The 27,404-nt window shown below is 33.6% G+C and overlaps 1 protein-coding gene across 1 annotated transcript in view; it reads right to left on the bottom strand.

Annotated features, from left to right (window-relative positions):
* LOC143149000 (cadherin-23-like) overlaps positions 1–24,923 on the bottom strand; it is a 31,123-nt gene extending 6,200 nt beyond the window's left edge. Inside the window, exons 1-13 of the mRNA XM_076315895.1 lie at positions 24,793–24,923; positions 11,586–11,901; positions 9,938–10,089; positions 7,455–7,835; positions 6,937–7,066; positions 5,726–6,093; positions 4,541–4,679; positions 3,979–4,234; positions 3,282–3,556; positions 2,594–2,919; positions 1,847–2,158; positions 1,016–1,289; positions 345–645 (exon numbers count right to left, since the gene is read on the bottom strand). Coding sequence (XP_076172010.1) covers positions 345–645; positions 1,016–1,289; positions 1,847–2,158; positions 2,594–2,919; positions 3,282–3,556; positions 3,979–4,234; positions 4,541–4,679; positions 5,726–6,093; positions 6,937–7,066; positions 7,455–7,835; positions 9,938–10,089; positions 11,586–11,787 — 3,116 coding nt within the window. The 5' untranslated portion in view covers positions 11,788–11,901; positions 24,793–24,923. The remainder of the gene's footprint in view (positions 1–344; positions 646–1,015; positions 1,290–1,846; positions 2,159–2,593; positions 2,920–3,281; positions 3,557–3,978; positions 4,235–4,540; positions 4,680–5,725; positions 6,094–6,936; positions 7,067–7,454; positions 7,836–9,937; positions 10,090–11,585; positions 11,902–24,792) is intronic.
* Positions 24,924–27,404: the final 2,481 nt, after the last annotated feature.

Below are 27,404 nucleotides of genomic sequence, written 5' to 3'. Positions count from 1 at the left end.
TGATCGCTTTTATTATATTTATTATATCAAGAATTACAATAAACATAATCTTTTAAAAATTGAAAAATTAGCTGCAATTGTAGAAACAAACATTTAAAAATAGTTACATACGAGTATATTTTAACTTTATTATTTTAATTGTCATTTTTATTACCATGCATTTAAAAAATATGTTTCACAGCTTCGATTGAAAATATTATGAATCGATCGGTTTTAAAATTGTCATTTTACACGAATTATCTATTCAGTTTAGTCGTTTGTAAAGTAAACGGTAAAATGTACAAAAGCGTAATAAACAAATTGAAAGGAGTAAATTTGCCGGAAATTAAAAAAATTGATTTTACCTTGGCGGTATTCCAGAGTCAGTGGCTCTAACTGTTAGATTAAGCCAAGAATATTGCTCCCTATCGATTTTATTCGCGACGACCATTTCGCCAGTTTCAGAATCAAGATGTACTAAATCCGCTAATTCCTTTGGACTCTCCAACGAATACGTAATGCTACGATTTTTATCAGAGTCATCAGCTACAATGCTAGCGATATTAACGCCATTTTTACTGTTCTCCGTCACAGATCGTCTGTAAAATGGCCTTCGGAACCTGGGGTTGTTATCATTTTCATCTTCGATTATTATATTTAACGTGGCTGGAATATAATTTACAATCTAAATTAATTTGAACGACAAATAATGACGTACAAAATCTTATTGTTTACAAAAGATGAAACGAATGAAAATATACAAACATTTCAGTTTCAATGAAAATTTACAAATATATTTCATAACTATTTGTATATCTTTTATAAAATACTTCCATCAATAAATATCTTCGTAATTGACTTGCACTATGACTTTTAAATTAGTATACTCTTGCACGGAAAGTGTGAAGTAATTAATGAAAATAAATCAAACAGATCTTTCAAGTACTGTCACTGTGTAAAAGCTCAGCAAAAGGTGAAGTTTTATATTAAATATATCTATTTTAAATATATATAGCTATTTGGAATATACACTAACCGAATGCAGTTTGTACGCCTCTGATTGCAGCTAGATCTTCAACGACGAGACCCAATCTTATAGTTTCTACTCTTTCTCTGTCTATCAATTTGACAACTCGAAGCAAACCATCGAGTGCATTTAATTCTAATGCCGAAAAATAATCATATTCTTGAATTTTAATTAACGTTCCTTCCTCGTTCCTTGCTTCGGATGAATTCGGATCGATGCGATAACGCAAAATAGGTGCAATATCCGGATCATTGGCAACAACGCGATGCACATACGCTCCAACCTGATAAACGTTATGGACAATTACACACAACAGGTCAATACTATCAGTTTAACACTGTTGTAGTCTTTGAAGAGGATCTTTCCTTGATTATAAATTAAATCGTTGTAGAGAATAAATCATTCAAAACATTAAAATAGAAAACTTGTGTTAAATTTCTTCGCATAAATTTGCCACTAAAAAATTTTTCTAGATAAATTTCGATTTTACAAATAACAATCGCCACCTTTATCCTTGATTAAAAATAAAATTTCTTATCCATTTGGTAGCGAAACGTTGCCAAGATATGTTCACAAACCATCGAAGCATTATTTTTACAATGAGAATGAAATTCGATGATAAGAAAATTACACGATCGGTAAACTAATTCAGACCAAGTCAAAGTTAAAATAAAACGAAATTAATTTTCTTCCATTCTAACAGTCTTTTCAAAATATAAAATCAAACAACTTCCTTCTCAAACATTATTTCATATTTTCAAAAATAAATAAGTTACTTAAGTAGAGTGTCTTAAATGCTCCACCTTGTGCAAGAAATACAATTTAAATTTAAATACGTACCTGCGTATTTTCACGAATAGTAACTGTACCGGGCTCAATGAAAATTGGTAATTTGTTGTTAACATCCACAATGGTAATATTGACAAGAACTTCAGCCGTTCTTTGAACTTCCGTTCCACTGTCTATTGCGAGAACATTCAAGCTGTATCTCGTAGTTTTTGGTGAAGTGAGATCTGGATCTAAATTAGAACCCGGTGCAACTCTAATCACACCTGTTTCCGGACTAATCACGAATTTATCACCTGCACCACTTTGAATTCTATAAACTAATTTGTTGTTCGGCGATGATAAATCTTTGTCCCAAGCTTTGACCTGAAACAAAGAATTCTTCTTAATGTAGACAATGACTTTTGTGCGACTGAAACATTTCAAATTTCATCGAGAACATATTTTTCGTTAAAACTAAAATTAGAGGGGTTACTTCGTTGTTTCTGGTTACCCAGTAATTCCATATTTCATCGCTGGTATGAACATTCCTCAGAAAACGTAATTAACACAATAAAATAAATCTACTAGTTATTAAATAGAATGAGAAGTATAATTTTAGTATATCAAATGGTGACTAGTGACTGTGTTACAAAGATATATCTTGGTATAAAAAACAAGTGTTTTCGTGGAGCAGTCATTACTCAAGTCTTCGCAATTAAGTCAGTATCTATTATATATATAAGTGATTTTATGCATTAATAATAATTTCATTTTGTTGTATCAGTTGCATATCGATCTATTATTTTCTTTTGATGTTACCTGAACTACGCTTGTGCCACCAGCCAAGTCTTCAGGAATACTTCTCTTGTATAGCGTTCTTTCGAAGGCAGGTGCGTTGTCGTTAATATCCTTGAGGTAAATATATAACGGTGCATCGGAACTCAAACTCGGTGTACCCATATCTCTGGCTCGTACTGTCAATTTTAATGGACGTACAGATGTCTCCTTGTGTCCCTGACTGATAGGTAATGCTTCATAATCCAATGGTGTTGTTGGAATGATTATACCGCGCTTCGGATCGATACTGAAATTTCGGGAAAATTCTCCCGATACTATAGCATAGACCACTTGGCTATTTTTAGTGCCTACGAAACGTTAATAAAAATCATTTTTGTTAAGAAAAGAATTATTAGTCGAAATTTTCTAATTAAACTTAGTTTTTGTTTTATATTGAAAAATAATGTTTGTAAAATCTTAATGTAAAAATCTTTTATAACTCTTTTCACTATAATTTTTGTAATATTTATATTTATGTAGATTACTATGATTCGCCTTGTTTATAAAAAGGCTTGTAACTTTGAATTCTACAGCATTGAAATAACTTTAGATTCAAATTTTTCAAGCAATTTTGTATTTAAAGAGAACAAAATATGTAACAATAGTTCACCAACGAATTTGCGTATTTTTCTTTAATCTAATAAATGATCGTGTAGAAAAAATTGCAAACCATTCAAATCGATGTCAAAGGCTTCGACGATTAATGGCGATTCAAAATGATCTTCGTTCTCCAAAAGCACAGCCTCGTATTTGTTTTGCAGAAATACGGGAGCGTTATCGTTAACATCGTTCACATTCACAATTAATTGGACTATGTTTTGATTACCCTTGCCAAGATCGTCTCTGGCTTCGATGGTTAAATAATGTCGAGACACTAGTTCTCGATCAAAACTTGGACCTGCCTCTTTAACTGTGATTACACCAGTTATATGATCCATTGATAGTCTAAAAATAAGAAAACAAATATAAAACAATTCGACCGAACATGAGGTGTCTTATAGCATACACCACATACCACATAACACAGATAGCACACACATGTCGTGTATACTTCAATATCTTTTTAACGCTCTAGAAAGTTATATATGTTCAATGTAAAAACATCACTCTGGGGAAATTTCCTTATAAAATGAATTCAAAGTATTACTAAAACTGATTTTAAACATGACTTCTCAATGAATATTAGAAACAAGAAATAACGAAACATTTATTATTTGCAATACCTTCTAATTCAAATAAATTAATTAGCTGTGTGAAGTAAACGATGGAAACCCTATTTTGAATAGTTATTTCTAATTTTAAATTCGGTTAAAATTTGCCTCACTTTGCTCCTACGTTGTCTAATAATTTAATATTGTTTGGCTTACGCATGCGCAATGCTGCCTCCCAAATGTGTGTATCTGATTCCATGAGTTCCAAAATTGCCGCTATCCTCGTCCAATGCTTGAACCCATGCCACTGTAGTTCCGACAGCACAATTTTCTGGAATCGATACCTCGTACGCGTTTTCAGTGAATTCTGGGTAGTTGTCGTTTTGATCTCTTATGAAAACAGTTACTGGAACTATGCTATACTTTGGTGCCACTGGTATCACTTCTTTGGCGACTAATGTAAAATTTATCTCTGAAAATATAAAATGCATACTATAACGAACGTAGAGCACAAAGTATTATTGTTATTACGCTCGAGATTTTTTTAGCGTAAAAGTGTATCGTGTGATAATTAAAACACGAACGAAGAAATATATTATCGAAAAATATAATGTATTAGAAATTAGACTGTCTGAAATGATCAGAGATATAATATCGTTTGTTAATTCTGTAATTCGTGGTATAACTTGTTTTGCGAAATTAAGGAACACAATTTTATTATAATAAAACATCTCTTAATAGTAAAAAATTTACTTCTAATATGACTCTTATTAAATACCTTTCTTCGTTTCAAAATCGAGTTTGCTAGAATTCTTGACTCGTATCAAAAAAGGAACTTCGTTAATTCCTCTATATGGTGTCACATCGAATATTCCATCGTCACCATCGACGAATATTCTAAAAGTACCATTTGTTCCCTGAAAGATTGGTCTTTGTAGAAAAAGCAGTGCATACGTAAACCTTAATTATATTTCATGGAAAGATACTGTGTTTAATAGTTTTTATCGTGACAATAATTATACTATTATTTTCATAAACTGTATTTTTTTTATAAATGAAAGTTCGTAATTACAAAGAAATATTGTACTCTTTTACGTAATAATATTATATAATCGAAAAATTTAGAAAGTAGATATTGGGTAGTTTTTCGATAAAAATCATACATTGAGTCTAATTAGCGAACATTTAAGATTTTAAAATCCGATGTAAATTGTAATGCACCTTTCACTCTATCAGACAAAAATAAATTCAACGTATTTGCATTACACGTTCAAAACCGAACAGATCTGCATATTTAAAAAATGTAAAGAAAAATAAGCGTGAAATAGAAAACATATACGAAACCACCGACGTCAATTTTGATGAATCTTTGTAGGTTTGTAGAACGCCAAAGAGTAAAAAGACCAAGATTAGTAAACTATCTCCCAAGGTTTCACCTCTTCCATTCTATCTTAAAAACTATTTAAGCTTTCGAAACGTATTTTAGACGAACGTTTTATAATTTCTAAAGACAAATAACACGATGTTTACATCGATAAAGAAATTTACAAAGAATATTTAATGCTTCAATTTTTGAACATATATTTCGATTTTGTTTCGTTTTCAATAATATAATGCATCGATTATCTATTTTCCATCCGAAGAATCGAACAGCAACTGATCAAACTGTTTTGTAAATAATTTATAAGATTAAAAACAGTTCTGGGTAAAAGAGTTTAGAAAACACTGATATATAGGCAACGTTTCTGTATCTCCTATAGTTTCGAGAAAGTATCAGAAGGGCAGTCTTTGGAAATTAGTTTCGCTTCTCGAATTTAAGTTATAAAGAGACAAGTGTGTCCCTCGCTCTTTGCGGTTCTGCAAATATGGAAAATTTCATTAAAATCAGTGTCGGATACGTCGCGGGAATGTTTCCTGTAAGTTTCATAACGTCCCACGAAATTCTGTAACGTCCGTTTCTCACCAAGTCATGATCGTATACTTCCGGTATCGCATCCCCGATGAAATTAACCGGGGTATTGTGCGGTGCATTTTCATTTATCTCCGCGCGGTATCGCGCACTTCGAAACTTCGGGGTCTCATCGTTAACGTCCGTAAGAATAATAGTGACTTCGGTCGAAATTGACGGCGCAGGTACTATTTTCGACACTTCCCTCACGGTAATTTCCAAGACAAAGGCGCCTTCCGCATTTTCTTCAGCTTCCCTGTCAAGTTGCGCCCTGGTGAACACCAATCCGGAAGTGGCGTCTATATCGAACAAGTATCTCGGGCCCCGAGTGATGCTGTAAGTGACTTTATTGTTTATTCCCTTGTCACCGTCCACTGCACGGACTGTAAAATATTTAAAACATTCTTTTGCAAATTACGACGGATTTAAATAAAGTAAATTTTGGTCATACGAGTGGTACTGTTTTTGATGTATAAGCGGAAAGTTTATAAACGTTCTCGACCTTTTGTATGATATTTCGTATAACGAGGTGAAATTATACACATCGATGAAAAATAAAATAATATTTCAGAATAATATAATTGAAACGTTTACTAATTTAACACTTTCGAGACAATGAAAGCGATCTATGATTTAACTAACATTGAAATGTTTTAATGAATAATTCAATTGAAAGTGTGTCAGAAGCAATTTCAATGTCTATTGTGATTTGAGAATTATTGCAGTTATCCGATAAGGATATCGAAAGCAATTTCAATTTCTATTATGATCCGCGAATTATTAGATACGACCAGGGCATAAAATTGTACTTATCCGATAAGAGTACAAGAAATAATTTCAATTTCTATTATGATTTGAAAATTATTAGTTATGACTATGCTATAATATCTTACAGTTCAATATGATAAATTTTGATTACATATTTCGTTATTTCTTTATCATTTTTTTACGTATGAAATATTGTAAACATTTTATTTTACTTTCCGATTCACTGATTCGTAGGTCGTAACTCTCTTCTTTGACGTAAAATTTTCCTTTGGAAATTTAAATTTATATAGAGGCTTAATATACTATTCAAAATAATTAAGAAATTACATAGGTATACAAGTACAGAAAAGTCACATGTATACTCGTAGTATAGACGAGAGATAAACTGTATACGTTAATACAGAATATTTTTGATTTAAATAAAATTTGTAGTTTTTAGTAGCAATGATTAGGCAGACCTTGAAGAACGGATGTGCCTATCCGGGCATTTTCACTGATCCTGGCAACAGGCGTCATGGTTATGAATTCTGGCGGTTGGTCCTCAACGTCTTGAACCTTAACGAGTATCGCGGTTGTTCCTGTATTTACCTGAAATAAATACGAACGAATCTGAAGAAAAACCAAAAATATTTAAAAAAAGATTCTTATTTTCAAATTGTTCACAAAAAATGTTTCTATTATTCGACACTCGTTAAAAAGCCCTGTGTCGTAACATTTAAATATAAAGCTAATTTATCTTGAACACCGTTATTGCCCTTAGAATAATTTACAAGGTTATTTTGTATCATAGAGATAATTGCTATTATGTATGTGGGTCCTATCTTGACTAAAATTTAGGCAGTACCCTTATATTTGTGACAGGAAATATTAGTCGCCATTTACTATTTATTTTCAACACTGTTGCTTTGTACGTAGCTCTTAATAGCAATACGTCCTCGCGTCTTAGTAACAAATTCATTATGTGATTGCTACTAACCTTCTCATTTATTGCTCGATCGATCGCTAATATTCTCAATTGGTATAAATATTTTCTTTCATAATCCAAACGACCGACCAGGCGTACGACACCTTTTCCATTGACTGTTGCGATGCTGAACACGTCATTGTCACCGTCTAGTTCTTGCAGATAGTAAACCACTTGTCCATGTACTCCCAAATCTGCGTCAGTGGCTTCAACCGTCGTTAAAATACCCGGGCCAGAGTCCTCTCGTATTGTTAAAGATGTTGGATGTGGCCGAAAAATTGGCACGTTGTCGTTAACATCTTCCACCAACAGCAATAAACTTTGCGTGAGAAAATTTCCCTCCCCAAGCCTTCCATCTGTCAGAGTCAATACCAATGCGTACTCGTCCCTGGCCTGAAGAGACATCAATAATTTATCTTCTAGAAAAATTAATTTGGAACATGACTAATGAGAATTTCTAATATTTCTGCAGAAAACTTCATTAATTTGTACTGGAATCAAGTACTCTGGTATCGTAATCGCTTCACGAGTAAAACTGTAACAGCGTAATACACATCTAATACTAAAACATTCTTTCCTTAATGAATTCCTTTAAGTAATTAACAGAGAAACAGTTTCTTCGATTCTTTTATCTGAAGTTTATTACATTTTAAAATGTATTTAAAATATTTCTTTAAATTTATACAAATACTGAATATATGTATCGAATGAATTATACCTATCAGAAGAATCATAAAGATGCAAGAGTATTATTATTCATGAGCTGATATGAAAAATTTAATCAGGTATTGAGACGAAAATATCAAACTTGTATATATAAAGTTTATACTTTATATCGTCAGATCATTTAAACGCAACCGTATTAACTGACAGACACGTGTGTACATACCATGAATGTTCACATTTAAACAACGTATTTTTCTTTTAATTTTTCTTTTAATAATTGAAGCATAATCAAAGGGTACTTTTCTTTGAAAAAAGAGTCGTCGAAAAGTAATAATATCTTCAGTAATATATATTTTTTACTATAATTAAAAATTTCAATTAGAATAACATTATATTTCACCACGTATACGAAAGAAAATGAAACGCATTGCAGTTTTTTAATTAATAAAACTTTTGTGACCATGTAAGATAAAGCCATTTGAACGCTTAGGAAAAATAGGTTGCATGCATAGGATTTAGTCGTTCAGGAAAAAAGCAGCGTCGCATCGTCTCAATTTGATGGAATCGTGCCAATAATCTTCGCCGTGACACGCAAAGCACGAAACTAGTCATTTCGAAACATCGTCTATTCTTTAAAAAGAAATTAATTCGCACGCCAACGGTCACGTCTAGAGGAGACGATGATGACTAAATAACGACTTCCATGAGTAAATCTACTCTAGATCACTATTTGCATGCTTCTTTTGCCCGGTTACTCGTCCCTGAATTTCTCTTTAATACGTTCAACACTGTTGTTACCACGATTGGATACACGTATGCATAAAACGTATTCACGAATTGGAGATCACTCGTGCGAGATGAAAACGAAACACAATACCAGGAAAATGAACGTAGAAATTATTTTCTTCTGCTGGATCTCATGTAAAATAGGTGAAGGTGAAAATTGTTTTCTACGTTTTCTTACCGTTTATGGTGTGACATCAATTTCATTAATTTGTTTTTAATTATAATTACTATTGCCTATACGCAAAAGAATGCAGCATTGTTCGAAGAATTGTAGGGAAGGTTTTTTCTACGCTTGTGTTCCTTTAAGAACGTAATTATGTTAAAATTAAAAGCTGATACGATAGATATGGGAATTAATAATTATTATGCACTTAAGTATTATAGGATGTTGTAACCGTATATACTTTGACTTTTAAATAGTGGTAACTGTATTAATTTAAGTATCAACTGTTAATGAAAACATTACACAGAGTAATAAAAATTCTAATTTTCATATTCAATTAACGCAACTATAGAATACTTTTCATCAATTTATAAGATAAGATTTGCGAAGAGGCCTTTTCACGGTTAATTCTATTTTCTGCTTTCAAAGGAGAGAGTGCGAGTTACAATTACAGGTACGATTCGTGTAATTTGCGGTTGCAAAGAGTAATTAATACGAATCTCAATGCTTATTATAATTCAACTTATGAACACTACGTAATCTTTTTAAGAACAAAAGTGATAAAGATTCTTTTTTCATTCATATTTCTTACTGATGCGTAAAGAATGTTACTTTCCAAAAAAAAAAAAAAACGTAAAGAATTTGTTTTAAAAACTTCCTTATATGATAGTAAGAAAAACGAAATAGATCTCTTTTAAGTTTTGCTCTGTATGCAAGACACGTATGTTTTTCCATTTTGATATCATCGGACGATAAGGAAGCAAAGGTAAAGTATTGTAAAGCATTCGCGACAATACTTGAAGCAATCTCGTGAGATTGGTATTGTGGGTGGTGAAGCGGAATCATTGCGATAAAATGGATCATTTCGAGGACGAATTACCTCTCTGTCCAGCAATTTGTTCAGGTAAATATTGGCCTCGTTCGAACTGAAATTCTCGACCCGGATCACGTCGCTGCCAGGTTGATCTCTAACACCGAACGTCAGGCTGTCACCGTCAGGATCGACGCCACGAAGCCTGTAAATTAAACTGCCTGCAACAGAAACCAGTCGGCACGAATGGCATCACGATGCGTCAGCGAGTAAAGGGCGTAATTAATTTAAATGCACAGAAGCGCTGATTATATTGTAGACATTGCACACAGGTATGCGGCTCCTGAGATATGGTAACTTGCATACAGAAGAAGATGAAACCTTTTAATGTTGGAAGTCACAAACACTGTCAAACTTCAAATTGTAGAAAAACCGAATTTTTCATCAGTTTTGAAGACGTTGAGTGGGGATGCAACTGCCAGGCAACTAACAAGAGGAACACGCAAATTCATTTTTTTAAATGGTACGTTTTGTAAATATTCTCAGTTTTGAATGGTTCTTTTAAAAATAAACAACACTTATTTGAAACATCTTTTATGTTTTACATTTATGGCAAGGAAACGTCGATCAAAACTATTCAACGATATGCAGATTGTGTAGATTGAGAAAGCTGCTTTACACCATCATTTCGCAAATACTAATCCTTTGCTTATTTTTTTTATGATCTACCTACGGTCTTTCGTTCTAGAATTTATTGCTTCGTATGGATAACATTGCCATACTTGTGCGTTTGACTGTGTGAACTGTAAATTGCATTTCACTCATTTACAGCGAGACTATATACCATTAGTGTAGCAGCTTCAATTAACAATTAAAAAGTTCGTGGTTACTAGAAATTAATTAAAGATCGTAATTAAAAGAAAAATTTGTCTTGTCTCATTCTATTTCACGTACGATTTTTTATACTATTGAAATAATTTAAACATCTGTCAGCGAACAATTTCTACCGCAGATGTGACTTTGTCTAATAAGTTTCTCAATCTATCCCCGTATGTAAAGCACAATACATAATTAGTCTGAAAACTTATTAACTTACAATGATCGAGGTCAGATATGTAGAAAATAGTAACAATGTAATATTAATGAACGTTCTAATTTGAAATTATCTCACGTTGTTAATTCTATACTTCTTGCGTGTGTCCATTGCCACATTATTTCTTAACTAACGGAGAACGAGAAAAAATTCGTATACCGTTTCTTTAACGTTTCTCAAAGTGAGATGAATCAAGCGTATTAACAAATTCTATCGCGATTCGATATACATTCCTTATAATTATTCACCCGTTCAAATTTTATTTTACCAAAGTATATGACAAGAATCAGAAAAAATTAAAACTAATGAACAGCGATTACAGGTACCGGTTACTTATTTGAAAAAATTGTCAGTGTTTGCAACTTTTGTACTTTCTTTCCGATACCCTCGTACTTATTTAGTTTTCAAAGTATCGAGATGATTGGAACCAGAATTGATCGGTAAAATTGAAGTATTAGTCGCAGCTTCTGTATCAAATAATTTAAGCTCGGTCGGTGATCTTCCAAGACTAATTAAAATGTCTGACTGGGTACAATTCGCAATTCCTTCCAGAGATCAACTTCTCGTCTATCGGCACAGTAGAAACGCGCAGGAGAACAATTCGAGATGTCCAGTTGTTCTTACCAACTGGTGTATCAGGGCCTTCTTTCAGCCTGAGAACAATTTCCGTTTGGCCATCGATGAGAAAACGAGGTGGATTGTTTCTCGCCGAGCAGCACGTCAGAAGGCAGACGAATACAAATGGCAGCCATTCAAACTTAAATCTGCGCCTCTTATAAGATCGTAACAGCCATGAAAATGTTGTGATTGGTTTCGTCGAGGTCATCTTGGCGGCAAGTATCCCTTAATTGGCATGATTACTATCCTTCACCGAGTGGTTGAACGCTCGGTGCAAACGATTGAGAGGTTCCTGATAGGTAGCTCGCTGATGTCCTGGATCCTTAAACAAGAAAAATTGGTTGCTTGTCGATTGCATTGCAAAGTTGAAGACATTGTTCGATCACTTTATCGGTACATGGTTCTATGAATCATATTTTTCTTCTTATTATAAAAAGCAGGTGAACGAATATCCGAAGAGATATAATATTTATAGACTCAAAGGCTATTATGTATATAGGTTGAATTAAATATTTAATCGTTTTAAATTCATGTCCCAATTTGGTTTAGACGTAACGTCACAAGTCGTTTGACACTAATAAATTGATGATGTATTCCCGAAGAGGGAACACCCCTAACTTATTCGAAATATCTTTGTTTATATACTATTCTAATGATAGACTAAACTAAAGTAGTCGTTAGAATTTCAAGTAGCATTTATAACAAGATTAAGAATTGTATTTTTCTCCATGTCAGAATAATTATTACGATTATCGTAGTTTCGTAGAAACTAACGGTTTAAGTAATATTAAATGTATAATTGAAAAGCTAAATATTTTCACGATTCGTGCACCGAAGATTTGCAATAACGTTGAATTTGCATTAAGAAATGTAGGAAAACGAATTTATTGTTTTCCTCGGAAGAATTTTCTCGACAGAAACATTAAAATTAATTAATACGTCTGACTTTACACAACTTTCGCACATGTGTCACTTTCACGCTCGTATTAATTCACCGACGTGTGATCTTTCTCGGCGGGGCTGTCTATGAAGTATTGTAACCAGACTCGGTCAGGCATCTCGAAGATAATTAACTCAACCGTACAACATTAGAGACGTGGACTTCTTAGAACGCTGTAATTGGCGGCGAGGAGAAAACACGGGGGGAAGATCAGGAACTTAACCAAAGCGCATTGCACCCCGCTGGAAAGGTAACTCGGGCAGAAGGAAAGTACGAATAAACCGGTTACGAAAAGAAAAAGGATTTTCTCGTGGCACGCGACCGGATTTCTCCAGAATAGAGAAAATTCATCCGTAGATCACTAGGATTTTCTAGAGTTCATGCGATTCGAAGTATTTTAATTATAGCTGTCGTTAGTAACTTTCTCTTCCACTTCGGGGAATCATTATTACGTAAAAATCATCGATCTACATTTTTCATTAAATTACAGCGATAATAATGTAAGACAATAGCTTATTTGATATTCTTCTGTGAACATATTTTTATCGTTTGCGTCACAATCGTTCACTTGGAAGTAATGTTATCTACTTTTTAGGTCGTCTCGAATTTGAACTGTGGGGAAAATTATATTTCAAGAAAAGTAAATTGCAGTTTAAATTTTGGTTCGATATGAGAAAAGTGAATTTTTGACAATCCAGTATCAAATTCCGTGTCTCATAATGTTCGTGAAATAAGAAATCTTACTTTTACAGAATACTCTTGAAGCAACCAAGTGTGAGAAATACATATTATGTAAAGGATTCTGTATAATGGTACTCTAATTATCGATAGCATGCAAATGAACCAGTAGTAGTTCTAGTATCTCGTTAGTACCTCGCTCCGTTTACCTTGGTGACTATCAACTTTTTCTACACGTATCATTTTTTCAATACGCTAATAATTATTAATAACGATAGTAATTACTGAAGCAATTACTTGAGGCAACATACTTCAATAATCCCCGAAGGTATCCAAACGCAATAAAATACAACAAAAGTAAATGAGTATCCTGTCAAATATTGCTCCAAGTAAGTATAATTATTATGTTTTCTTTGGATAATTTATAACGACAATTTGTACACATTCTAAACGGCACAGAGTTTAAGAAAAAGAAATGACAAAAGTACCAATATTAATGTTCGAGTTATTAATGATCTAATATCAGTTCTTAAAATTGATGTCACGGTATGTTGTAACAAATATGATTCACGAAAGTCACATGGCTGTAATACATTACATGCTCTGTCTACAAAGGAGAGTAAAAAAAAGATATTCTCGCTGCAGACAAAGGCAGTACCACTGGATCTTGATCCTCGTTCTTCAAACAGCGAAGCTGGCTCGTGACAGTTATTATCTCTGTACCTGTTACGTACAATTTGACTACTGATAAACAGGTGCCTCGGTGCTTTCTCTCTGCAACGACGTTGCTCTTCGTTCAATGTCAAGATTGTCAAGAGCTACGAGCGACCATAAGGGCAATTAACCGAAGTGAAAGCTCGCCGGAAGTCGTACTTGGTTTCCCACAGTTGTGTTATACCACATAATCGTAATACAAGCGTGAAAAATAAAACGAGATCTGTGTCTTCTGAGAAGCCTCGATAACAGGAGTCATTCGTTTCGTGTTCCTTGAATTTTCAACACAGATGATTTGCACTAGGAACTCTTATTTTACTTCGTCGTGTTCATTAGCCATCGTATTGTGCATTTACAACTCTTTCGTTCCACTAAGAATTTTGTCCTTTTACGTCTTCGTTTATCGGCACTGCCTTGCCTTTCGTGTATAGTGTGCGTTTTATCTGAATACGGTGAAATATCTCTCGAGAAATTGAAGGTATCAAAAAGTAATCATTAGCATTGTTGTTTGGTGCAAAATAAAAAACTCAGAACAGTGTTCATCCAAGCGTGTAGTCCATGTTTGTATTCATGAACGTTCTGTTAGGTTTTATTCGGCACAAAACATTGTTATACTAAAGTATAAGAGAAGAAGTCTATTTTAATATTACGAAACACAATTTAAAAGATAATGTTTCATTCTACATTGTTAAAAAAGCTTTATTGAATTATATCTTAATACAACAATTTTTTGTTCAGAAATAAAAAAGAAATAAATTACATGTATATGCTTGTTTGGAAACCGTCTTGCGATTTGTATAAAGAAAATACAATACTTATCTCCTTATAAGACAGACATCCAGTATACATTTCTTTTCAAAGCGACTGTAACATGAAATATTCTGGAAATTACTTAATACGTAACAAGGGTACTTTCTAACATCGAACAATTATTATTCTATGGAGCATGAGGATAATAATAAAACACTTAGGTGTAGTAACGTGTTTAGCCTTCGATCATTGATGCTACTGTGTTGAGCAATTTCTTCTTTTAGATGTCATAAAAAAATGGATTCAAACTAATTGTTCGAAGATAACTACCGAACGTAAAAATGATATAGAACCAATACATAACTGTTTTAGAAAATATTTAGAATATAATGGTGATACATTTCTATAGAAAGTATGGAATTTGAAATACATTTTATTCTTTAAATCAACGAACCCACCGCATAAAATGGTTTTTGATATTTAATAAAAAATACGGTTCTATTTAAGAGAAATGTGCAGTTGTATCTTATCGATCACAAGAAGGTGTACCTTACTGAACCGTGTAATATTTTCTTCTCTAATTTTCTCCATCTTCATCTAGAAAAAGACTGTACCCGACCCAGTTTCTAATATCATTCTGTATTTCTCCATCCAACCGAATAGCGATTTACTCTGTGCGTTAAACACGATACTTCTATTGGATACATTTATAATTCTCATTTTTAAATCGTCACTATATTATATTAGGTATTATAAAAGGACAAATAATTGTGTACATTTTCCAAGGATTTTCTAACGTGAAAAGCACGTATTCAATTTTTGAAAAGATCGAATTGGATCGAAATAGATTCTTTTTCAATCAATTTTCCGCAGCGTCACTAATGATCATCTCAGTTGCAATTTCGAAGAAATTATTATTTTATTTAAAATGCAACAAGTTAAACGGCAAGGTGTGGAAAATAATTTTTTGTTAAATTGCAATTTACCTAGTTTAAAACTGTGAAGAACGTTCACTAGTTGTTTATAGCGATTGAAACTCATTGAACAGTAATTTAGTGACAGATACAGTTACAGATGTTACTATTGTGTTGCTCCTTGTGTTCAAGCAGCAGCTCTGTAACTGAAAGTTGATCTTTTCCGGAATTGTGAACGAAGCAACCGCAGTTAACTCCACTTCCGAGCATGCACTGCTATGTTTATTGGACCATAAATGAAACTGATTTTATTGAAATTGCAACCTGAATAATCGCGAAAGAAGGAAACATGCTATTTTTGTGTCTATAGAAATACATCACTCGATATAAGTGTATAACTTATGCGAATGATAACGGCGCGGTAAACAACAACGATCAAGTCATAATTTCACCGAATTATAGAAATTACATATTAAATTACATTTCGTTGTAATTTCGTGGAGTTTTCAACGAAACGCGACAAATAACTTGTTAACTCAGCTTGCGCTCCACGCATTCTTTAGAATCGATTATCTCAAAAAGGATCGCTCATGGAAAATAAAAGAATGCTATTCTTTGTTCGTGATTTATTTCCCGGCGAAGAATCCGCTACATTCGGGTTTTATCGCGCGATATAGAATATCTAGTGTGATTTATTTTTTTGTTATACCAGTAATTAGTAGCGCCACATGCTGCTGGGGTATTTTCAAATAACAGTTTCGAATTCTTCGAATTGAGCAAAGTATTATTAATTTCTCCGATCATATCACCCGGTTATACGAAACTGCATCGCGTTCGTTAAAGCCTTGTTCACTGACTTCTTCCCGCTGGTTATTCATTCTCGCTCTTTGTAGACAAGAGCATCCGGCCGTGGTCAGTGGTCTGCAAGGCCGATGCCCGGAAACCAGATTGTTAAGTGAGATTATGAAACATCATTAATTCGGTCTTCAAGAGCATCTAGATTACGGAAGAAGTCGTGACCGAGATGACCAGTTCTTTTTCAAAATTATGGTTCACACTCGACCACTTTTCTTTCTGCGAACACTATCGCGTGATAATTACGTCAAAGGGAGCGGAGAGAATTTATACAACTGTCGGTCATGAGTTTCAGACCATCATTCATTGTTGGTAATTCGTAAACGGATTGTTTTCTAGAATTTCAACAGACCGATTTATTTAGAGAAGAAAATATTACCTCCTCTTAATTAGTTAATCGTCGTGTATCGTGTTCCTCGTTGTAATATTGTGTTTACTTTATACTACTCGAAGCAAACAATCGTATATCCTCGTAACAAAGTGAATTGTCGTAGACAACTGTGCTGTGATTTAATTACACTTTCCACAATTAAACTTCGGAATATATTTTATTATATATTTTTTGCTCGAATGTCTGTCTTTGTCTTGAAATTTCTCAATCGACTAATGTGTAGGTACATGAGACTTCTTTTTTCTCATTCCTTTGTTCGATTGCTTAACTTAGTTAGACAAAAGACGTAATTAACGAATTTAACCGAGTTACAAAACGATTTTAAAGGATTATCGTAATATTCAAATTGTCAAGCCAGAATTAAGTCATATTGTATCTTATAATATTACAGAAAAGGTGGTAATGTTAAGCTTACAATCAGTAGTGTATACCTATAATATTCTTTAATTTTGTATTATAAGTAATACTTTCTCAAAAAAGAATCATAATTAGCCTCGATTTAACAATTAAATTCTACTTAAAAATAACCAAATATTAAAATGCCACGTTTAAACGAGGTTTCTAAAATGTATATGGCTCAAATTTCTAATTTTTTAAACAGCTGAATACAGCTAAAATAAATCTTAATAATTGCATTTTATTATTATTACGTAGAATTTCATCATTAACTCCAAGGCAGTAATGATTCAATTTTTTAATTTTTGTCGAAATGAAATCCAGAATGAAATACTTTCCATATTAGACAGCTGCAAGATATCTGTTGTTAATCTTAGTTATCACTTGATACACTTGCATCATTAGTACGACAATTAACTTGTTCACCTGTTCATTGAAATAGAATACCTTTCGTTAAAGTCAAGCTTCACCGAACTTAAATGATATTGAGCCGTAAGGTCATTGCACTCGTCTTAAAACCGTTTACAAGGAGACAGATAAGACAATGAACGATTCTGTTAAAAAAAAAGCGGTTAACATTGAAATGTTTTGCCACATTTATTTGGAACCAAAATATAGAAAAGTGCAAAGAATTTCTTTATATTTTTCACGACCGATTACTTGAAAACTTATTACAATTATTTCACAGTTATTAAATACTTCAGAAGCATTTCGTATTATTTCGTGGACTATCGAAATGTTATTGTTTAAATATGAGAAAAAAATAACGAAGCTATTGGATGTAGAAACGGGAAAAATACAATTGCAGAATATCCAAAAATACAAAACTTCCCCGAAAGAAATCAGTTGTTACAATAACGAATCCGGTAGTTAAAAAATTCACAAAAATTCATTGGACAGACAAATCTCACTTTCTATAATACATAATTTAAATTCTGTGTCAAGGTTACTCTAGTCTTAATTCGACGTAGCAAAATGTTGTTGAAGGAAGTGTGCAGCAATAGCGAAGTGTCTCCGAACGATGCATCGCACGATTAAGGTAATAGTAGGTTTGAATGTACGTGTAGAGATGTTTCTTTCGGATAGCAGGACACTTCAGGAACACTTGGAACTATATGCCGGGTGGTGTTCTTCTTGCTAACAGAGTGTGTCGGCTACGCTCTTGACTTTTAAGTCTTTTAAATAGGAGAACATTCTGAAGGTCCGCTGTTTTCAGATGGCCCCAAAAAGGTAACGTAACAACTGGGGCGACTAAATGTACAGTTACTTTTTTTCGTTTCAGCTCTTTTAAAGAACAACATTCTGTGTCCAATGTAATCATGCCTATATTTCTCTTTCGTTTGCTTTTAAGAATGAAAAAGGATAACACAACAATCGAAAACTTTTCATACTTTTTAACGAATTTATGTACGATCAAGTTTTAATATAATTTGTGTAAATTGTTAGGAAATTTCTGTTCATATCATGAGACAATATAAAAACTTTGAAATCAGTACGTTTGCTTATAATCCTTCCACGAAAGAATTTTGCCTACCTCTTAATATACACTCCTTCGAGAACGAGAATTTTTCTTGTAACGATTGAGAAATTAACGATGGAATAGAGTACATGTTAAGAATTGCGCTTCCTTGTATTTTATCGAACTGATAAATCGATATAATAGAAGTTTTAAGAACTGACCTAATTCCACCGAGGCTTTTCAATAGGATTATAAGAAACGTAACGACGAAAGTAAATTTTCAGTAATACGACAGTTGGCCTGTTTCCCTTTCAATGATCCGAAAATTCGGTGTAAAAATATTTCAATTCGGCGAGAAATTAGTCTTCCCGTTCGTGGATATATTTGATCGCAAAAGTTTAGCAAAACTATTATGAAAATGCAACTACTTGTGAAAGCTTAATTACTGCACCTTCTGCAACGAAGAAGTAGCTACGGATTACCAAACGGAGGAAGCGGTGTGTATAAATAACGATTGTATTGAAAGGCAAGGAAGAACAGAATTTTCATTTTAATATCTAAGCAAATACTCTCGCAATTATAGTACACCGTGTTGTTAGCCCTGAAGGCAAGGATATCCTTTGTTGCGTTTCACATGGGTACAACAGAGGAAGTTTTTATGCATGGTGGTCCGACGAAAATAGACAGTAAGGTCGTGTTTCAAACGGGGATACTCCGAGGTGCGTGACGTCATTTCCTACACCTGCCATGCATGCTTCCGAATGATAACACCGCACGGGGTATTGACACACCCCGTACTACCGTCTGCTATCCTGCCCACCCCATACTAAAAATCGTTGCGTGACGGATCCCCTCCACATCGCGGTGCAGTACACGCACGGTCGTCCACCTAACGCGATGCACATGCACCAACGATAACTTGCCATTTACGATGATAATTATTTGAGCTCGTGCCAAGTGACTTCAGAAATTTCCATTTTCATGCCGTCGTACAGTTAGGAATATCGCTTTTCGTTGCGTTAGAACTTGATTATGCACTTGCTTTACCACCATCGAGTACAATCTCAACTGTTCGCTGTGCAAGATGTCTCAAAAGCTCGTATCCTTCTATACTATTCACAGTTCGTGAAACAACGACCAAGAGGTACATTAACGAAACCATTCGTCAGAGAACATTACTTGTAATGCATGGATACGAAATTTACAGAGGAATGGCTTTGAAGAGTTTTATATTTGTGACGTAATTATGCCTCGAAAATCCTTATACAGAATTCGGGAAGTACACGATACGAGAATAAGTGTTCGAGTAAGGAAATTTTCGGATAGGAGAAAGCTTTCCTGAAATCAATATTTCTATATAAATGCGAATACTACTCTTGAAAGTCGATTATTTATGAATATTAGCAACCGTTTGATCGTATGGTATAATTATAGCACGTAAATCGCTCTCGAGACCGCAGAATGGAAAGAAGCGGCTATAGTAGATTAAAGAGTGTAAGAATTTGACATTGAAAATGTAAAGATGGATCGATTCTTCAGTTTCATTGTAATATCAGGAGTTATCTTCGTGGAACTTTACTAAACAAAGTAAAAGCAATAAAATATAATTTTTCTCATAAAGCAATAAAATTCATGTTTATATCGCGATGCTTACAACACTCGTACAGTGTTGACAAGAAATCGGAGAGAATTATTACACAATTGCAACAGATACGTTAATTTATATTTGCAGATCAGGTTCCAACGATATCAACGATGCCTTTACCAGCAGGGCTGACATTTTGAGTACATTTTACACACAGCGATTTAATATTTAATGTCCGTTTTATTCAGGCTGATAAATATTTGGGACAAATTTTTATTTACAATGTCTAATCAATTTTGTGACTATCGTTCAAATTTACTTTTAAGGTTGGTTCCAATTAGGATTTATTTAGAGATTTGGGGTACTTAATTCGACGAAAAGCATGTAAAATATAGAAAAATATTTGTTACTTGGTTATAAAGTATAAAAGTACGAACATCTATTTCTTCTGCGAAAAAATCCAACTTTTATTATCACACAATGAGTGATCCCAAACTTTTGAACAGTAGTGTACATGCGTATCGTTACTCACGATAGTGGTTCGCTTGAAGTACGAGGTATAGTTTGGAAAATTTATACAGGAGCTTGAAACGAATTCTGTAGCACAAGTTCCGGGTATATAAAATATTTCAAATAATGAATAATTTAGATTACCTCGTTATTTTGTATGTAAAAGTAAACTAGAAGTAATTTGATTTTATATTGAAATCAAATAACTTAAGATTTATTGTAAAAAAGGTGTAATGGATAATCTAAAGCATAAACATGAGAATACAAGAAATTTTTTTCAGCACGTTTCCACGGCATTTTTCAAAAGTAGCCATTTTGCTGGAAAAGGCTCATGGAATAAGGTAATATTTTTGTTCAAACTTTGTCTTCATTTTTCCTTTGATAAGGTATGGTACCAACAATGTAAAAGCATTTTCTTTATACTTTTTGTAAAGAATACAGCAAAAATTATTTAGAATTTGAACGAAGAATTATTTTGAATTCGAAGAAGGATGTAATTAACATATGTAACGATACCGAAGAAAAGTACATCGTACTAATTGTAAGAGTCGTCCATTTATAAAAGTTTCGGGATTTCGTGGAATAAACTATGCAGTTCAAGTGAATTGTTTTTCAGTATTTCTGGTTTGTTGAACACTACGTTAATTGATTTCCGTTGCTTTGTTCCACTAGTTTGGGCATTTTAATTATTTTTTATCAAATTGGAAAAGAAAAGACGTAAGTTAAACGAGAAAATGGAAAATAATGATTTTTCATCGTAATAAAGCATGTGGTTTATTTATGAACGCTTCGACTTGTTAGGCTTGAAATTTACTTCGGCAAAAAATAGTTACTATTCCGGAATATAATAAATATGTTTTTATTACATTTCAGAATAAAAATTCTTTTGCTGAGGAGATACCAGGAATACCAATGAGTAAGCAAGACCATTGAATGATTTTCAGTGTGAGCGACTGCATAATGCATTCATCCATGCTCTCGAAGATATCAATTGCACGATTGTACCGATCGTCTTACACTCCTCAAGAAGACCCTCCAGTGACACGTTACTTGCTGTGAAATGTACACACGCTACATACTTACATGGAGACATTTCATATATTTTTTTAAACGAAATCATGTATTTTTTATTATAGTATATCGTAGCTGATATTAATACGAATTCATCAACCCAGGATGGAGAAATGTAAATTTAATTAATGAAAGTTTTAACGTGTGAAATTAGCTTCTTTGATTCGAATCAAATGTTCAAAATATTAATGTTTAGCATTAATAAATACGTGTAATCGTCCTGTAAGGATTTCCGATGAAATACTCGTACAAGGCATAATTATTCGTTCTTTGGTTCCTTGCGGTAGACATCACCTTTCAATTTTACCCACAAGAAGAAATTGAGTAGAGTAAGATCAGGTGAACGTTGTGCTGGCAATGGTATCAGCCCGTTACGTCCAATCTAACAATTTGGATATCTAGTGCTGAAAAATTCTATTACAGTTGTTTCGTTAATTAAATCTAAATTTCTCGATACAAGAGCACTTCTCACTTTGTTTCGAGAAGGTTTTAAATACAATGACAAATAACGGAAATATTTCGGGAGGCGCTCTGTAGATTTAAAAGATACACAATTACTTTAAATTAACTTCAACTTTGAACATGACAACAACTATAGTTGTTTTTATGCTTCAGTTTGCGGACACATACTTATAAATAATATATTTTCTATATCATAGTATTATTTTTAAACTTTAGCGATTGCTGCACACGTCTTTGTACAGATTTTATTAAACGAATCGATTTTAACAGAATCTCATGAATCTTCTATTGCTTTGTACAATCCATTAATTTCTTTTTTTTTATTTTACTTGTATTTCTCTCTGTAGGGTTTGAATCCAAACTTTGTGCCGGTTATTTCAATATAATTTTTTTCATTTAAAAATTGTTTGACGATCTTTGCTGTATGTTTCGGATTATTATCAGCCTGATAATCCGATTTATTGTTTCTTTAATATGATAGATAGGACCAGAATCATTTATCTATATTACCAAGTGAGCACGAATTTACTACCCCCTTTGACAGTTGGCTTAAAATGTGACAAATACATTTTATATTGTATTCCTCATCAACACGGTGTCATATATAAACTTTGTTGTCAAATCCCCGACTATTGAATTTACGTAAGTCAACTTTTGATCACTGGACTTCTTCGTTCCAATTGAGATAATCTTTCACGAATTGAAGTCTTGCGTATCAATTCTTTTAAGATATTAATGGTTTGCGTCATTGTAGCAGTCTCCTAAATTATAATTCCTGACAACTGAGTATTACTATGTTTCAGTACGTTCTGCATACTTACATGCACAAAAGTATATTGTAATTTATTGACATTCCATTTACGATATAAATGTATGCCTATACAACAATATATTGCATGTATCTATTACGACGATATAGATTCGTATTAATTATTCTTTTTCAATTTGAAATTGGTTTTGAAACAAAACTAGAGTAATTGTTTTATTATGTGAAACCAGGTGCTCGTATTTAAAAATAAAAAACAGGACTGAGATTTCGTAATGTCATTGTGTCATGTGTCACAAGCGAAAAGTGATTACGATGACAGCCTTACACAGTATTCGAGATTGCATCAGGATTATTAGCAGTTAATTATTAAAGAAATTGAGGACACTGGTAATAGCAATCGGTATCTGCTGTATCGGTGTTTCCATTGTGTATTGTAATTTTTATTTTATACCAACCAGAAGATGAAAAAAAATAGAAATGCAAGTATTATATTATTTACTTTAGTTCTATTTTTGTATACAGACTGCAGAAGCATACTCTGCTGTACAGATTTATTTCAGCGATTCAAATTGCTTCATTAATTTAATTATTTTATCAAATTTTTGTCTCAATGTTGACAAAAATATTTTTCACACATTATTCAAAGACATTTGTAAAATTATTTCGGGATCTAAGAATCACAGCGGTAGGATGTATAATAAAACTAATCTCTATGACAATATTATTTCCATTAATAAATGATATTGTTTTATGATATTGAATTTATATTTATAGTAAGAATGATATTGTTTTCATGTAATAGAAATTGTAATATTTTGATAATCAATCTCCCGATTGAAACCAGAATGTGTGAGTATTATAGTTTGTATTAGACCATGATTAATTTTAGTGTGTGTTTATTGTTTTATTCTTATTTCATTTTCGTAACATTATTGTTCCAATTCAAATTCGTAAAGAAGAATCGCTCGAATATTATAATTGTTCTTCGTGCAAAGTAAGAAACATACAACAGACTAAAAATTGTTTCGGTAGTTAACATAAGAAATTCATTTCTTGTTACTTTTGCGTATAACAATTTATAATCGCATACTGTTTCAATTTATTTTGCGGAGTTGAAACTTCGTAAAAAATGTTTAATACACTTCTGATATAAATCAAATGTTAGAATTGGTCAAATTTTAAAAGGCTAATTTATAGTTATATATAGTTTATATCAAACTTTGTTAAATTATGAAATGCAACTTGCCACGAGGTCGCGGAAAATTTGGAAAAGAATATCTTTTATTATTTAAAAATAGCAAAATACTCTATCTCTGTGCAAAACGTATACTTATGCAATAATTGTTACCATAGATTGAATTATATTGTTTATCGTAAAATGATCGTTGCGCTGCATACGATGTTCGATAGTAGCAACATTTCGTGAAGTATTAACATTTCATGGAAATGTATTTCTTGGAAGTTTTCAAATTGTAGTTTCAAACTAAATTCAAACGTTGCCTCAACGCGAGTTTTAATTGCACTTCGGCGAATCCGTGAAATTTTACACTGACACTTCGTAGAAGCACGTTTCGCGCGATAGGCGCCAGTTACTAATCACTGTCACGGTTCGAAACTGTTACCCGAGTTTCCAAAAATCGCAAACGGTCGAGTTTTGCAAACTTCCGCGAAACGAGAGAATTCGTACAACTTGATGGACATTGATTGGCCGATACTCACGGTTTCCATGAAACTGTTGTACACGGTGCGTTAATTCTTCATAATCTTCTCTTTTCGGTAACTTCTGTCTCGTACCAAGGCATGCTTATTTCTCGATTTCTGATACGCGTGTCAATGTTTTCGTACGATACGTTTTTTTTAATGAATTATTATTATGCCTTTCGAGTGAATTATTCAATGTCACTGTGCAACAGATTACTCTTCCTATACTTTCACTGGTAGTGTATCACTTCGTCGAAAAGTCACGATTCGCAGTCACTCTTGCTTTTATTTTGAAAACCGTCGCTTTAGCGAGAATCAAAGATCGTTGTTAACGATGATAGATTTCATCGAGGACGATTTACCGAGTATCGTTCGTCCGAGGAGAAACGAGAGAATTCATTCGAGCAGCCTTGTTTCGCGGCTTCGTGCGGACTGTCAGCACGTTACTGATAAACTGTGGAACACACGAAGCATGCTCACCTACCTAGGTGAGCTCTCAGCGTTACACGGAATATTCGCTCGCGGCGATAAGCATGATTTTACCCACGATAGTCGATCACCCTCGTCGCTTTGTTTACAGCTGCCGCGAGGTTTGAGAAAATCCGACGAGCAATTAAAACAACAATTTCCGCTTTCCTCTAAATGTTTCCGCGTTATACAGTCCGAAAATCGTCTTTCGAGTAACAATTACATTCGCGAAACGAAACGATTGACAATTAATCGTAAAACAGAAACAAACGTTCGAGAACGACAATTTTGCATCTGACTTTCTTCGTTTTTCTTTCAATGTGAACGATACTTGAGAACTTTGGATATCGAATGCTTATCGTGAACGAACGCTAAATTTCGCGTCACTTTCTTTCGTTCGTTTTACTACGCGTTGCAATCGTGGGGGTTCGAATTCGTACAAAAAATTCGTAAAAAAAATTCGTAAAATAAATTCGTATAAAATATGCTCGCGATCGAGGGACAAAATGATTTTAATTTTAACGTATCCTCCCTCGTGAACACGAGCGACGATTATAATTACGTTCGCGGCAAGTGAACAGTGAACTTTTGAGCGAACGGCTCGTTACAGGCGGCCCAAGACAATAGGAACATAGAGATCGTAGCGAAAGAGTCTGTCGACCGTGGATGAAACGCCGACTGTGAAGTTTATCGAACGATCGAGTCGGTCACCTGTTCAGGTGTGCTCGCGACAGCAAACTGAAGGCAGAGCCGAGACAGCCGCGCGCGGTGATCGGTGCCCGTTGTTCGTTCTGCGGCGTAAGCACTAACCGTACACAGAACACCACAAAACGTACGGTTGTTCGGAGTTAAATTCAGCCCATCGTGTTCCCCGAGGCGTACACCGATGGATTTCCCCTCTTCGCGTTCTCTGGTCACCTGTGCTTCGACACCCATCGTACGAGGCCACGCTTTTCGGCAAACACTGCCGATTCTCACACGAGAAACAAAATTCCACGTTACAATGCACCGACAGAACGATAACGCTTCTCCTGCAGTCACTTAGCTCGAACGCATCTTAATTTTTATGCACTTCGACGATACACTTTTCTCGAAACTAAACTTCTTCTTGCGGGCAGAAAATAATTTTTTATTTATTTGTTACACCGTCGGCGATACACTTTTCTTGAAACTAAACTTTTCCTTCCGGGCAGAAAATAATTCTTAATTTATTTGTTACACCATCGACGATACACTTTTTCCTGCGGGCAGAAAATAATATTTTATTTATTTGTTACACCGTCGACGATACACTTTTCTCGAAACTAAACTTTTTCTTCCGGGCAGAAAATAATGTTTTATTTATTTGTTACACCGTCGACGATACACTTTTCTTGAAACTAAACTTTTCCTTCCGGGCAGAAAATAATTCTTAATTTATTTGTTACACCGTCGACGATACACTTTTTCCTGCGGGCAGAAAATAATATTTTATTTATTTGTTACACCGTCGACGATACACTTTTCTTGAAACTAAACTTTTTCTTGCGGGCAGAAAATAATTTTTTATTTATTTGTTGCACCGTCGATGATAGTCAATCGTTTTCGATCCTACGGAGAATTTCTTCGGAGATTTGAAATTAAATACTAGTACCGGAAATACATTTTAATTTTTATGTAAGAGTGTATTTCTTGTAAAAAAATTTTAGTTTTAAATTGTGGATGAGGATCCGAAATAAGATTAAAAGCGTTTCGATGACAAATGATAATTACCAATACATAAAGGGAATTGCTTGTTTATGACTTGAGAAATCGTTATTATCTAATTTTTTTTGTCTATCGTCCTAATTTTTAATCGTTTCGATCACTCTACTTGAAAGAAATTTATACAATCGATTTACCGCTTTTTTTCTTTTTGTTCCGATTTAGTTCTGTCTAGCAGCGCCATCTGTGGCTACTAGGCCAAGTTTGTCGAGGAATAATATCTATTAATGTCACTAGATGGCAACACCATTGATATTCTAGCAGATTTAAATTGTTTTGTTACATAAAGAAACTAATTCGAATACTTTAGGAACCTAGGTTGAATCAATTGATGTATTTGTACAAGTCATTTGTTATTAACATATATAAAGGGTATATTTATATCAATAAACAATATATAGTCAAAGTTTTTGCTGTGT

This window comes from Ptiloglossa arizonensis, chromosome 7, assembly GCF_051014685.1.
Source record: "Ptiloglossa arizonensis isolate GNS036 chromosome 7, iyPtiAriz1_principal, whole genome shotgun sequence".
NCBI lineage: Eukaryota > Metazoa > Arthropoda > Insecta > Hymenoptera > Colletidae > Ptiloglossa > Ptiloglossa arizonensis.
The sequence above is the reverse complement of the archived record's forward strand: the minus strand, read 5'-3'. Positions and strand labels throughout refer to the sequence as shown.